The 14,852-nt window shown below is 34.4% G+C and overlaps 2 protein-coding genes across 2 annotated transcripts in view; one reads left to right on the top strand and one right to left on the bottom strand.

Annotated features, from left to right (window-relative positions):
* The window catches only part of LOC128223665 (uncharacterized), a 34,451-nt gene extending 33,534 nt beyond the window's left edge, over positions 1-917 (bottom strand). The window contains exon 1 of the mRNA XM_052932941.1: positions 772-917. The gene's annotated coding sequence lies outside the window, so the exon portion shown is untranslated. The remainder of the gene's footprint in view (positions 1-771) is intronic.
* A 302-nt stretch (positions 918-1,219) lies between these two features.
* LOC128224616 (coiled-coil domain-containing protein 105-like) lies at positions 1,220-12,721 on the top strand. Its single transcript, XM_052934541.1, has 7 exons — positions 1,220-1,705; positions 2,683-2,787; positions 5,883-6,084; positions 6,366-6,532; positions 6,815-6,910; positions 9,442-9,555; positions 9,741-12,721. Exons 1-7 carry the CDS (start codon positions 1,331-1,333, stop codon positions 9,924-9,926), a joined length of 1,245 nt encoding a protein of 414 aa, XP_052790501.1. The 5' UTR covers positions 1,220-1,330; the 3' UTR covers positions 9,927-12,721.
* Positions 12,722-14,852: the final 2,131 nt, after the last annotated feature.

Genomic DNA, 14,852 nt, shown 5'->3' with positions numbered 1-14,852 from the left:
GTTTGCATATTACCTACCAAATAAACATTATGTTCTATGAATGTACTTCTGTCTATAACGCAATGTTATACTATGAGCGCACATCCGCCACCTACAGCAGACCTTGACACTATGAACGCACATTTGCCACCTACAGCGGACGTTGCAATATGAACGCACATCAGCAGCCTACAGCTGACCGTTTATTACACAATTACTTTATTGACTAGCAATAGTAGCATACAAAATTGTAATATGCCGGCTAGAAAATAAAAATACAAACTTTAATTGCCTTAACGAAATAGTATAGAAATAAACAAAACTTCTTATCTCAAACTTTTATTTTGTTTATTGTTTCAATTAATATTAAAATTATTATTACAATTAAGAGTAATGTTATATGTTATATATAATAGCACATTTATAATATAATATACAACATAAAAGGAATGAAACACTTTTTACTCTTACTTGTTATTTATTTATTTCCCAACAGTCAAATTAATAAATGCATATGTCTTAAATCTTTAACATATAACAATAACACATGGTGTTAAGTATTTTTTTTTTACAGCGTTAACACTCTGTTAAACACAGTCAGCAATGATTCACTGATTGTGATGATCTCTTCCTGAAGTTTATTTATCACAATAATGCCCATTTTTAACAAACATGCAGGGCAATGTTTGCAATTTAACTCGTTAACGACATAATCACATTTAAAACAATTGATACTGACAGGGTTTTTATTCAATAAACTTCAAATTACTATGAACAAATTCGTTTCCTTACCAATTAGTAAAACGGGTGTCTCCTCTATCCTCCATTGATAAACTGCTTATACGTGACGTCACACAATTTTTAGTGCGGGACAGAAGAATGTACATGTACAATTTTCACTTTCAGTTTGTCAGGTATTTTTTAAAAAGGTGTACTAAGTGAATTATCTAGTTACTTTATTGCCTCCAGTTTAGATTATTATTTAGAATTATCATTCTATGAATAAAAAATTCATTGGAGGATAATGAATACATTTATCACTATTCCGTTGAATTTGTATTCCGTGTCGCTGTAAAAAAAGAAGTGACCGCTATGACGACAAGAATCAGATATTGTTTGATTAAAGGGAAAGGAAAATTTAAGATAAAAATGATTTTCTCATTTAAGACACAAAAACTCGTAAGTGCGGAACGTTTAAATCGCTACCGGAAGTATCCGAATATTGGTAACCATTGGTGATTTGACGCTGTTAGTAAGATTGTTGAGAAGGCATAACAATCTCCTGTTAATGATCTAAATCTAGACTTTTTGACCGTTCTTTCTGTCTGGGTTTGTCTGGAAGGGACCAATCATGCTAGGGACAAAGGCTGCGACTACGATTGGTCCAGAGGGATGGAGAAATTCCACGTTGAAAGGGATCAAATTGGCACAAACAATTGTTCAGAAAAGTGACAAAAACTGTGATATTGGTCGTTCTATGGATCCTCTTCCACATTTAAGGGATACAGTGGCACAATTAAGTAACGATGAAATTCATAGATATGCACGTGATGTTCGTGGAGTTGTTGCTAAACTAAGAGAAAGTCTTTTAGAAACAAATGAGGAAATAAAATCGCTTACCAGAGGAAAAGAATCACTCGAGAAAGCACTTGAACACTGTAGGAAAGACATTCAGTTGAATAAAGACAGTCAACAAAACCGCCTGTCAAGACCAACAAAAGAAAGGGTATAACAAAGTCTTCATTTGAGTGTTCGTTTTTAAATGTCACATTTCCTGTTTAAAATTATTAATAATTGTTCAGACGCTGTGGTTGGTGTGAGTCATTTTATAAAAGTTAATTTTGTACATTATATAATGCTGCATTATATCATTGTAAAGAAATCTTCACATCTCTTTTGGATGAGTCCATTTTGTGAAAAGGTCTATTTAGGTTGTTGTTTTTTTTCATAAAGGGAAATTTTTACTTAAAGAAATTGATTTGCTGTAAGAATTGATTGAGAATTATTTGTATCTCTTTTTAAAATAAGCTGCAGATACATGTACAAAAAAGAATGAATCAAAAATAATATGTATGCAGTACGCTTAAACAATGAGAATATAATTCAGAATTTGTTATTCTGAGGATGTCTGCTACCTGCTATATCAGATATTTTTTGCATTAGAGAAAGGTAATTGAATCTTCCCAGTTGACAAATCAATGTGCAGTCATATAGGGGCATTTGCATGTTGATAAATTGTTGCAGTGGCAAACGGGTTTTTGGTAAGATGTTACACTTGTTTGTTTTTAGATGACGTCATGTCAATTTTGTTCTGTTTGCCACATTCCATTACTAAAAAAATACTTAATCATTAGAAGCATCAGATGATTTAGGCACTGAGCTGCGTAAAAATGATGGTGTTGCTTTTATTGAAGCAATATTTTTTTACTAATTGCTATGCATGAATTCTCAGAGCAATTCTTTTCTTATTTACAAAACTATTTATATAAGGAAAGAACCATAAAATTATATATTGTAAATGTGATGTTTGTAAACTATTGACTATATTTTAATAGTAATTCTGAAATACTCTTAGTGTCTAAAATAAGTGTCTAAAATTAGGCACTAGCCAAGAACTCACTTAAATGACAGACTGTTTCCTAAATTAAATGAATAATTCAAACAGTGTTAAGATTTATAATAAATGTGATTGTAACATTTCAGGAACATGATGGTGCTGATGACCTTCTCAATGCAGAGCGGGCTCATTTCCTCAACTGTAAGAAAGCCCTGGAGGCCCAGCTCAGATCAGTACAGCAACAGCTTCATGTAAGTACAGAGGCCGGTGTTCCACTGAAGTGTGTCAATGCTGATATCACTCTATTAACCATGGATGCCTGGTAACCGTATATTATTTTGGTGTCATGTGAAATGGCCTTTTGAGTAGTGAAAGAATACATAAAAATTATACAAAAAAAACCACAAACAATGTTTTTTGCCTTGAAAAAATTGCAAAACTAGTCAGTTTTGGTGTTTAAAACATATTTTAACGCATATTCAGGACTCACAATAATCATGTGAAACTACTTTAAAAAGTCAATATATAAGCATATAATTTTACTGTTTATTATGTCTATACATAAAACAATGTAAACATCTGATTCAGCACCTGAATTAGTGTTGAAATCATGACATATATATATATATACATATAAAATACATTAATATTACTATAAACACACAAACACATTTGCTATAACCCCTACATGAATGATGCTATCACATTTCTATATTTTTTCTCAGTATTTTGTCATTTTTACACATTCAATTTTGTTTTGACTGTCAAAATGTTCCAAACGTAGACATACATTTTTCTTTACCAGACGCCAACTCATTAGCCAGTCTGAAAGCATGTCTTTGCTGTCCGTTGCATCTCGATTGGCGTGCAGAAAAATGTGTGTGCTGTCCATTGCATCTGGATTTATGTATTTTATTTGAATTCAGTATTAAATGGACATTTAGTTTGACTTTGTTCATATTGATACATGTATACATAAACATATTTATACCTCATCATAGTGTAGCCAAGAATGTTAAAAAGAACGCTTTGGAACATTAAACTTTTGAGGTTGATTTGGCTCTGACATATTTTGAGGAGAAATATAAAGAAGATATGATACATAAGTGCTACTGCTGCAACTTATTTTTAGCTCAAATATTCAAAGAATAAGGAGAGCTATACTACCCATCAACGCATCAGCGTCGGTGTCATACCTTGGTTAAGGTTTTGCATGTAAGCACCTTTAAGTCCTTTTCTCCCAACTCAGATAAGTAGATCCATTAATTTAACCATGCTAGAAATTCTTATCTTGCCCACGGGCGAAGATAAAATGCCCGTATGGAACTTCTTTTAATGGTCACCACATTGTAATTACCTCCCTTGTTGAAGACTGTCGTCTGTAGCGCATCATGGAAACCTTGTCTGGTGGCAATATTTAGAACGCGAGTTAATTATTTCTCGCTTCAAATGTCACCAAAAAACAGTTTTCACACACCTTTCAAGAAATAATGCTTCACTCTTCTTAGAACTATTTAAAGACCGATCAGAACATTTACATACTCTGAATCACTGCGCAAATATCCATGACAACCACGAATTATTGCATATCCGTACACAATTATTTTTACTAAGCACAAAAGAGTTCCGGCTAAAAATACATTTTTACTTAATTTTGTTTAACTGAGGTGGGAGAAAAAGCATCTACCATAGCCGCTCATGTAAGATAGGTTCATCCCGACCCTCGCGTAGGATGTTTTGCGGAAACTGGTTAATTAAGTAGGTTGGATGGTTGAGTACCACTTTATAAAGTCTTAATGCAATACATCAAGTAGTTGCTGAGATATTAACCTATGTGTGCTTACATGCAAAACCTTAACCAAAATTCTAAGTCAAATAATAAAGGCCCATTATTTGCATCAAATTTAAATAAGTGTTATCTTTCTTCATTAATTTAGTAGGTTAGATAGTTGGGAATACATGATGTATTTACTGAGATTATAAGTATCTTCCATGGCCGAGAGTGTAAGATAGGTACATTCCAACCCGAGCGTAGGGTGTTTTGCGGAAACGAGATTAATCTAATAACCACCTCAGTTAAACAAAATTAAGTAAAAATGTATTTTTTGCTGGAACTCTTTTGTGCCTTATATAGTGAAAATAATTACGTAACGGTGTGGATATGCAATAATTTTGGTTGTCATGGATATGCTGGTTAGAAATTTTGGTTTAAGTTTTGCATGTATGCACACATAGGTTGATATCTCAGCAACTACTTCATGTATTGCATTGAGACTTTACACAATGGTAGTCAACCACCCAACCTTCTTGAATAACCAAGTTAGATAACTGTATTTTGCAAATAATGGCCCTTTATTATTGCACTTAGAAAGAATTTTAAAATTAAAGTTAAAATTAAGGTTAAAATTTTGCATATAACAACCAGTGGTCGAAATTAACACAAGCCCACAAGCCCTGCACTGGTTATATGTCTTCCGAGTTTGCTAAAATTCTGAATTTTATATAGCAGGGCTTGTTTAGAAATTTGATGCCAAACAATAGTATAAGAATTCGGGCTTGTTCATCCAAAAGTCTAATTTCAATGACTGAACAACATTTATGTTTATATCTCAGCAAATACATCATGTATTGGGTTGAAATCTAATCTAATTTTACAGTGATCCCTGTTTCGCCAAAACTCTTCAATCCTTACACTGAAAAGCGGCAGAATAGTCGAGCGCGCTGTCTCTGTGACAGCTCTTGTTTAGTAAACAAATTGTTCTCAAGTTTCCCCATAACAGTTGTTTCCATGGCTCAGTCTTGTTATGATGACAGCAAATATGAGCTTATTTCTTAAGACTATCTGTATTATTTACAAAATAATTTACCATTAACAATAGTGACATCTTAATCATTGACAAGCAAAAATTTGATCTTCATTTATCTTTAAATTTAAGAATATACTTCTTGCTCAAATATCTCTCACATTTTGGTGAAAAATTAGACTTACATTTAAATAATGGATATTTTCTGTATTTCTTTTATATTAGCTTTGTCATCAAGTGACCACAGAAAGCAATTTGTTCACTATTGTCACAGCCACTTGTGAAAAATAGTTTTCTGCGATTATGAGTGAAATAAATTTTGATCTTGTAGTGAATGAAGCTAAAATTGAAGAAAATGTTCATTTAATTGCTATTAATTGTAAAGTCACCAAATGTCATGATGTAATTTAATGATACCAGTTCAAACAATTTAATCCTGGTAAAGTGAACAATATATTTCTTTTTTAAAGCAACATGTGAATCTGTTAGAGCAGTGAAAAATAACAAAAATGGTGTTTCACAGAAAATCGGTTATCTTTTAGGTTCTGGACCAGGCTCGGAAGCGTTTGTTTAACGTTCTACAGGAGCGTTCCCGCGTGCTTGATCTGCTTTGTCATGCCCTCTCATCAGTCTCCAACAGTGGCAAGTTTAGTGCAGCCACAAGTCGCAGCAAGACATCCCTAGATGGTCGTTTGTCTCGTCTTGGGCCATCTATAACAGATCCCATAGGCTCATACACACCAGGTGGACTATGTTAACAGACTTTTAATATAATATTCATAAATCGTTGACGGTCATAAATTTATTTAGCATTCGTAAAGCCCTTTGCCTGCATAACAGCGAAAAGAAGAATCCATTATTTAAAGTCTCCAACCAATGAAAGACATTCAGCTTTTCGCAGATGTTTTACAAGACTGACTCAAATTTTACTTGATTGTGCTGGTGGATCTGAAGAGTTCGCAAACTCGAGACTTTAAACCTTGCATCATCTAGTCTTAATAATAATCAATGTGTTTTTCCTGCAGAGGCTGACCATGCCCTAGCGGATGCCCAGGATGCAAGGGCACGAGGAGCGTACCTCCGCAGGGAGCTCAAGGATGCCATTGAGCGTACAGAGAAACTCACCAAGGCAGCACATAAGTCTGTCAATGATGGCATGACACAGAAATACTCCGAAACTGTCACACTGAGGGTAATGAAGCAAAACATGTCTTGTTACTAACAATGATACATTGAAAAATGTGTCAAAGCAGATTTATATTTTCTCTCCTAAAGACAACAATCCTTTTATGTACATGCACATCTTTATAAGTAAAAGTGTATTGGACTTAAAGAACACTTTTAAATACTAAGACAGATACCCATGTTTAAAGTGTCGTATTTAAGGGTGCCACTTTTGGCCAATTTAAAATGTTTAACATTATTCATGGTTCTAAGTAATGTGACAGCAGACAATGATCATACATATTTGTAGCAACACCTGACTGTGGGCCTTGGCGAGAACCAGCATGCGATCCACCGAGCCCAACGCTGGTACGATGCCACAGAGAGAGCCCGCGGTTACACCATGGTAAGGTCATTTGGGATGTCAGGATCTGTGTCAGCAGATGATCAGTTACCATTATGGATCACATTATGTTTATACAACAAAGTTTAGCTAACTTATTATGAAAGTCATTTAAGAGTTATCATATCTGTAGGTACAAAAAATACCATTCTCAATGGTCTATCTAAATTATTGGATAATAGAAAACTAAGCTTAGTGTTCTATGTCAACTTGTTAGTTTTTTCATAGTTTCATCACCCTTAATACAGTATTGTCTCAAACAGTGAAAATATCAGTTTGATTTTTTTTACTGTTTTGAAATTTTAGCCTGCTTTCATTTCCAAATCAAACATCAGCGTGCAAAAGGCCAGGACACAATTTCACAAAATGAAATTACGTGCGCATACAAATGGCACGTTCTTCTAAAAAAAGTTTAATTCAATTACTTTTTACTCATATTTTAGCATAAAATAAATTGAAAAATTGTCTGTTTCAGTGTAAGAGCATAATATATTTCACCTTGAACACCAAAAGTGAATATTCCACTCGTGGCTATGCCACTCATGAAATATATTTTTTTGGTGCTCACTCTGTGAAATATATTACGCTCTTACACTGAAATTAACAATTATCTTCTATGTAACCAGAAAATGATGCCATTTTATTTAAATATGATCTTTGTGTTGAATTTTCAACAAAATACTGTGCTGATTGGTTCATACAGTAAATATGTAACTGGTATACATGTATATAGCATAGCAAACCCACCTCATTGCTCCCTAAAGGACTTAGAAAAGAGTTGAGACATGGCCGCAGGGCAGCAGATATTGGTGAAGGAAAACCAGTCTATAAAGCAATATCAGACTCTGTGGTATTGCATGGTTATCTGTTACTCTAGTTCTGTTATATTTCATTTCATTTTTCTTATATTTTAGGTGAATTTATATACGAAAGTTATGAGTTTCCCTTAATAAAAGCTTTGCATAAAATAATTGACCATACTGTGTTAAATGGCCAATTATTTTATGCATAACTGGAGTGTAAATACACCTTTTGTTTGAAGAAAATAATGATTGTATAAATGTTGAAGTTTAACAGCTGTATTTGCTCAGCAACCCTGTTACCTGTTCAGAAGTGGTTATGTGACAACAGGTGATCTTTCTTTCAGTGTTGCTGTGTTACTCAGTTAATTTCATTGCATTAATCACATGTTATTATCCCCCGCCTATGAAATAGGGAGGGGGATATTGAAATGGCGTTGTCCGTCCGTCCTTCCGTCCGTCCTTCCGTCCGTCCGTCCGTTCGTCACCTGCGTTTCTCAGTAACTAGCTGGTAGAATTTCATGAAACTTAAAATAAATATGAACCACTATACTGGAATGATGCCCGTCCAAAAAAAAATTTGATTGGTCAATTGTCCTTGGTGTTATTGCCTTTGATTTTTTGAAAAATGCACATTCACAGCCATTTCTCAGTCACTAGCTGGCAGAATTTCATGAAAATTAAAATAAATATCAATTACTATACTGGGATGATGCCTGTTCATTTTTTTTTAGATTGGTCAATTGTACTTGGAGTTATTGCCCTTGATTTTTTGAAAAACTCTCATTTACAGCCATTTCTCAGTAACTAGTTGGTAGAAATTCTTGAAACTTGAAATAAATATGAACCAACATACTGCGATGATGCCTGTTTATTTATATTTTGGATTGTGTAATTTCTATATTAGTTATTTGCCCTTGATTTATTAAAAGATCCATGTTTGCAGCCTTTTCTATGCAACTTGCTGGTAGAATTTCATGACACTTGGAATGAATAAGAACCAACATACTGTGATGATGCCTGTCTATTTTTCTTTTGGATTGGTCAATTTTCCTTAAGAGTTATTGCCCTTGATTTATTAAAAAATCATTGTTTGCAGTCGTTTCTCAGTAACTAGCTGCTAGAATTTAATGAAACTTGAATGTCATATGAACCAACATCCTGCAATGAACTTCTTCGGTGAATTTCTATGGCTACATTTTTATCTCAACTATTGAGTACTATTTTGCAATGATTGAGGTTTCCGAGTAAGCAGTTTCGGAAAAGACAGTTTTATTTAATCATCCCTCTGATTTATTTCGTTAAATTTTTTTATCATAAAGTAGTCCCGGTCGATATTTTATAATTTGGCTCGGAAAGGGATAAACCAATGTGCTTATCTTGTTCTTTCTGAGTTTTTTTTTAACCTTCAAGCACAAACAAGCCATCAAGCACAAACAAGCCATCGTTGGCGGGGAATATCTTTTCACTGAAAATGCTTGTTACAAATCTTGAAATTAATGTTAAATTCCATTTAGTGATTATTTGGTGATTATTTCAGCTTGAAATAGTGTTGTTAAAAAACTGAAATTAATGTAGATAACATAATTTTAGTAACTTTATTTCAATCAGTTTGGAAACAGTTTTGTATTCACGTGCCTTGAAATAATCAAGGATTAGTATCCTTACAACTGCTGCCTTATATGCTTCCAACATGTGATGTATGAGTGACAATGTTCCATTTCCTGTGTACAGGGCCCGGTAATGAGCGCTGACCTGAGTACACGTGAGCGTCTTGACAGGCCGATGGTGCGCGTGTTCCAGCGACACCCTGGCACACAGCTTCCTGAGGCACAACAGATTATCGAGGTAACATAAAATGCCTTCGACATGCCTTATCTTTATAACAGTAGATCCACTATAGCTGCTCTGTTAATCAGGTTGATAAATTCAAAGCCTGTAGCCTTGTGTTTGAGTAATTATCATTTGTTATAATTGTACATTATATATTATGTTTTACAATCATCAAGTTTCTCAACTTTTTCAATCTTCAGGGTGGAGACGGGCTACTGCACTCACTAACAGCAACTAGCCGGAACATCGGTCTGCTCAGACTGGCCAGCCTTCGTCTAGACGATGACATCCGAAGCAAGAGTGCGGCTGCCTCCACGGATGCCTCCATTATCCGTCTCAGGAGACGCAAGTCTGACCACAGATGGACCCTTGGGGCGGCGTTTTAACCACGCCATCTGTCCATCCACCAATATACTTTACCAACTGGAACTGTCATGTCTCTTTAAATTGAGCATTTGTTATTTTAAAGATGATAAATGAAATATTTAGAACTTTGCCAGATTGTCTTGTTGTTTTTATTGTTATTTGCACAGGAATCAAAATTCTGAGTGTTGTCTTTTGAAAAGCTTAAGTGCACTTACATATGTAGACATTTATCTATGCCCCTTGGTGTGAGGGAAGGTTGGTTTTTCATAGAAAAACAGGTGATTATTTGTAGTATTATATCATTAACAGTATTGTTTTTACACTGGTGTTTTCATATTTCTTATCATACAAAAAAGTATTATTTGCTGTTTCCATGCCTTGTTAATTATTATGCCCCCTTTTAAGGTGAAATATTGTTATTTGATGAAAAGTAAACTTGTTGTTTATTGAGATAATTTATTTATCACTGCTGGGTTTTGTGAATGGGATTGAGTAGCTGCCACTGTATTGTTAAGTTGTAAAGTTTTTTATAATTTGTTGACTCTGCATGATTTGAAGTTATTATCTCTCCTCAAAATGGCAGAAACATACATATAACTTCTCTTAATTGTTTAATTCAAGTTTCTTATGGCATATAAGATAAAATACAACAACAAACTACACACTTTTAAGAGAAGAAAGAAGTATGGTGTACTTTTTGTTCTATTTTGTGAAGATTTTAGTTGTAACCAACATTAATCAGTAATCTGAAACCAGGTCAAACGTTTTTTTTATATGAACAAATATGACATGAAGTAACTGACATTGAAACATGTGTTTGTAAGTTTTGTATTTAGAAAGCATAATCATGTGTTAGACAAAATATCTGAGTTGAGTTGAGTTTCATTGAGCAATTTATACAGCCAACTGTGTTTAGATGGACGTAGCTCTCCAGATGTAGAGGTGTCGGGACATTTGTTGAAACTGCCAGCATCATTGTGATTTTAAGTTATACATGTATGTAGACACATTATGTTTGTACTGTAATGTTGGGTACTTGGCCTTCCTAGTAGTTTCAATTGCATTATTAGGATTAAACTAGGATTTAGAAATTATTTGACATCGTAATATCATCAAAATCTATTTTACAAATACTGAACTTGTAAACCTGTTAATTAAGCTCAAATCATTGTATTGCTCAGTGAAACTTAAAAGCCTTGAAATATACATGACTGAATAAAGCATACGGTATTTTAAACAAAATTTATATTTCATCAGAGGTTCTTTGCTGCACAAACTGTGATATTTTTATTGTTATTTCATAGTTAATTGTTAGTATGATTTTCATGTTGTAATTTTGTGCTATTTTACATGGGTAGAAATGCATGCATGTACAAATTGTACGTGTTTAGTCAGCTGTATGATTCAACTACAGATTACTGGCAAAGGCACAAATATTGCAAACATTTTGTAATTTATATCTGTTAACGAAGTATTTAAGAAGGAAGATAATTTTTATTGATTTAGCCACCTAGAGAAGGAAAAAGGAGTACAACTATGTACATGTATGTCATCATTGCAAAATAAGTTTTGATATTTACACAATATACTTGTAGCTAAATTCCCACAACTGCCAGCTCAGGTTGCACAAGGTTTTTGTGTTGAGTTTTTTTTGTAGCAATGAAAAAGTTAATGTTAACTAGTGCATGTATTTCTTAGAAACAGTTATTGAATATTAAACCAAGGTCTCTTAAAGAAACTGAAAATAATGTTACACAAACACAAACTAGAATGTTAATAATGAAACTTCTTGGATCCACTTTCAGATGGTATTTTGGTACTGTAGATGTACTGTCACCATTGTTTTGGAGTAAGTGTTATCAGTATTAGCGTAGATGTAGTTATTGTGTGAGCTAGTCATGTTCTCTGTTGCATTATGAATGACTGGGATGTATTCTGTTAAAGATGTAGTTCATCTCGCTTTAGGCTGGTTTATGCAAATAAATTAACAAAAAAATTGCGAAACGTGCAGCTCTGATCTAAAAACTCAGATTTCTTAGAAACTTGTTTTTGTGTTGTTGTTTTTACACAGTTTTATTGATGAACATTTTTCACCCTAGTTTATATAGTTGTTTCATGATAATTTTTAGGTGGAGTTTTATGTTATATACGATATATGAATGTTGTGAAAAAATGCATTTTTGCAGTTCTATGCAAACAAACAGCATATTAGTGAGACACTGCGATTGTGTTTCTATATTTATCTATAGCACAGCAATGGCCTAAGGTTTTGATAAATATCATTTCTATTACAGAATTGTTTAGTTGCTGTTGTAAGTTGTTTTTATTTAAACATGACAATTTTTCTGCGGATATTTAATATGTAATGATATGCAATACAATGTGACATCTACAAAATTAGTACAGCTCTCGGATTTGTTTAAAACTTACCAATATGTCCTTTTATTTTTCTGACCTTCTGAAAAAAATTGGCATCATTAATAATTCTAGTGTTACAAAATGAAGCACTGAATAGTAAATTACACTACTAGAAACTTAAATGTTCAGATTGTCTAAGATATGAGCATTTTACACGTCACATTGTAAGTTTCGGGTGACCACATACAATTTATTTCCTTTGAAGTCTTTCAGCACTTTCTACATTTTGCAAAGGGAATAATGATCGTTTTACTTGTTCTACCTTCAAAATATACATTATCATTTTCTGATACATTGTTTTCTGGCGCAGTTGTTTGATAGCTTTTGTTGAAGTATAGCCCAGCACTGTTAAAGCTTTGTGATATCATTTTGAGTGCTTAATAAACTCACAAAAATACTTGCCTTATTTTCATGTCATAATAAGTAGCTTATGTGTTTCTCCAGAGTGGACTGCCTTATTTTCATGTCATAATAAGTGGCTGTGTTTCACCAGACTTGACTGCCTTATTTTCATGTCATAATGAGTGGCATATGTGTTTCCCCAGACTTGACTGCCTTATTTTCATGCCATAATAAGTGGCTTATGTGTTTCACCAGACTGGACTGCCTTATTTTCATGCCATAATAAGTGGCTGTGTTTCACCGGACTGGACTGCCTTATTTCCATGTCATTATAAGTGGCTTATGTGTTTCACCGGCTTTGACTGCCTTATTTTCATGTCATAATAAGTGGCTGTGTTTCACCAGACTGGACTGCCTTATTTTCATGCGATGATAAGAAGCTGTGTCACCGGACTGGACTGCCTTATTTTCATGTCATAATAAGTGGCTGTGTTTCACCAGAGTGGACTGCCTTATTTTCATGTCATAATAAGTGGCTTTTGTGTTTCACCAGACTGGACTGCATTATTTTCATGCCATAATAAGTGGCTGTGATTCACCAGACTGGACTGCCTTACTTTCATGCCATAAAAAGTGGCTGTGTTTCACCAGACTGGACTGCCTTATTTTCATGCCATAATAAGTGGCTGTGTTTCACCGGACTGGACTGCCTTATTTTCATGTCATAATAAGTGGCTGTGTTTCACCGGACTGGACTGCCTTATTTTCATGTCATAATAAGTGGCTGTGTTTCACCAGACTGGTCTGCCTTATTTTCATGTCATTATAAGTGGCTGTGTTTCACCGGACTGGACTGCCTTATTTTCATGTCATAATAAGTGGCTGTGTTTCACCGGACTGGACTGCCTTATTTTCATGTCATAATAAGTGGCTGTGTTTCACCGGACTGGACTGCCTTATTTTCATGTCATAATAAGTGGCTGTGTTTCACCAGACTGGACTGCCTTTCATGTCGTTATTAGGATCTAAATGAGGCGAAGCACAATGCCACAGAAGAAAATTTATTAATAACCAAAAGCAATCGATTAACATTTGAATTCATAATAAACCAACTAGAAATGCCCACTGCGACAAAACCAGTTTTCAATATGGACAATTAGAAATGATAGCCAATTAATTTCTTGTATGAGTTAGGAAAAAGTAGCAGTCTAATTTAATTGGGTGGAAACCATAGTTTTAGTAACAGTGACCTTGACCTGGACCCACTCAAAAGCAATCCCAAGCTACCTCTTTACATAAGCAACCTACACACCATCTTTCATTACTATCCTTCAATTCTTACTAAAGAAATTTGGCGGAAACCATTTTTCTACTTTTAGTGACAGTGACCTTGACCCTGACCTCTTCCACCTCCAAAAAAAAAGCAATCCCAAGCTAGCTCTTCACATAAGCTACCTACTCACTAACTTTCATCACTATCCATCAATTGTAACTTAATAATTGCGTGGAAAACATTTTTTCTTTTCTTTTTTACTTACAGTGACCTTGGTCTGACCCCATCAAAAGCAATCCCAAGCTAGCTCTTTACATAAGCTACCTACCCACCAACTTTCATTACTATCCATCAATTATTTCTAAAGTTATTGGGCCTTGACCATGACCTTAACCCCCCTCAAAGGAAATCCCAAGCTAGCTTTTCACATAAGCTACCTACACACCAACTTTCATAACTATCTATCAATTCTCGCTTAAGTAATAGGGCGGAAACCAATGTCTCCACCGTTTTTCTATTCTTAGCAACAGTTACCTTGACCTTCAAAAGCAATCCCAAGCTAGTCCTTGTTTGACCAGACAAGACGACACATTGCCAAATACTTTAAGAGAAAAACAAGATGACACAATGCCAATTACTGAAAGGGGAGACAAGACAACACAATGCCACATACTTCAAGAGGGAAACAAAACAACATGCAATGCCACATACTTCAAGAGGGAAACAAGATGACATAATGCCACATACTTCAAGAGGGAAACAAGATGACACAATGCCACATACTTCAAGAGGGAAACAAGATGATACAATGCCACATACGGAAAGGGGAGACAAGACAACACAATGCCACATACTTCAAGAGGGAAACAAAACAACATGCAATGCCACATACTTCAAGAGGGAAACAAGATGA

This window comes from Mya arenaria, chromosome 17 (assembly GCF_026914265.1).
Source record: "Mya arenaria isolate MELC-2E11 chromosome 17, ASM2691426v1".
In the NCBI taxonomy this organism is placed as follows: domain Eukaryota; kingdom Metazoa; phylum Mollusca; class Bivalvia; order Myida; family Myidae; genus Mya; species Mya arenaria.
This window is presented reverse-complemented; position numbering and strand designations above follow the sequence as displayed.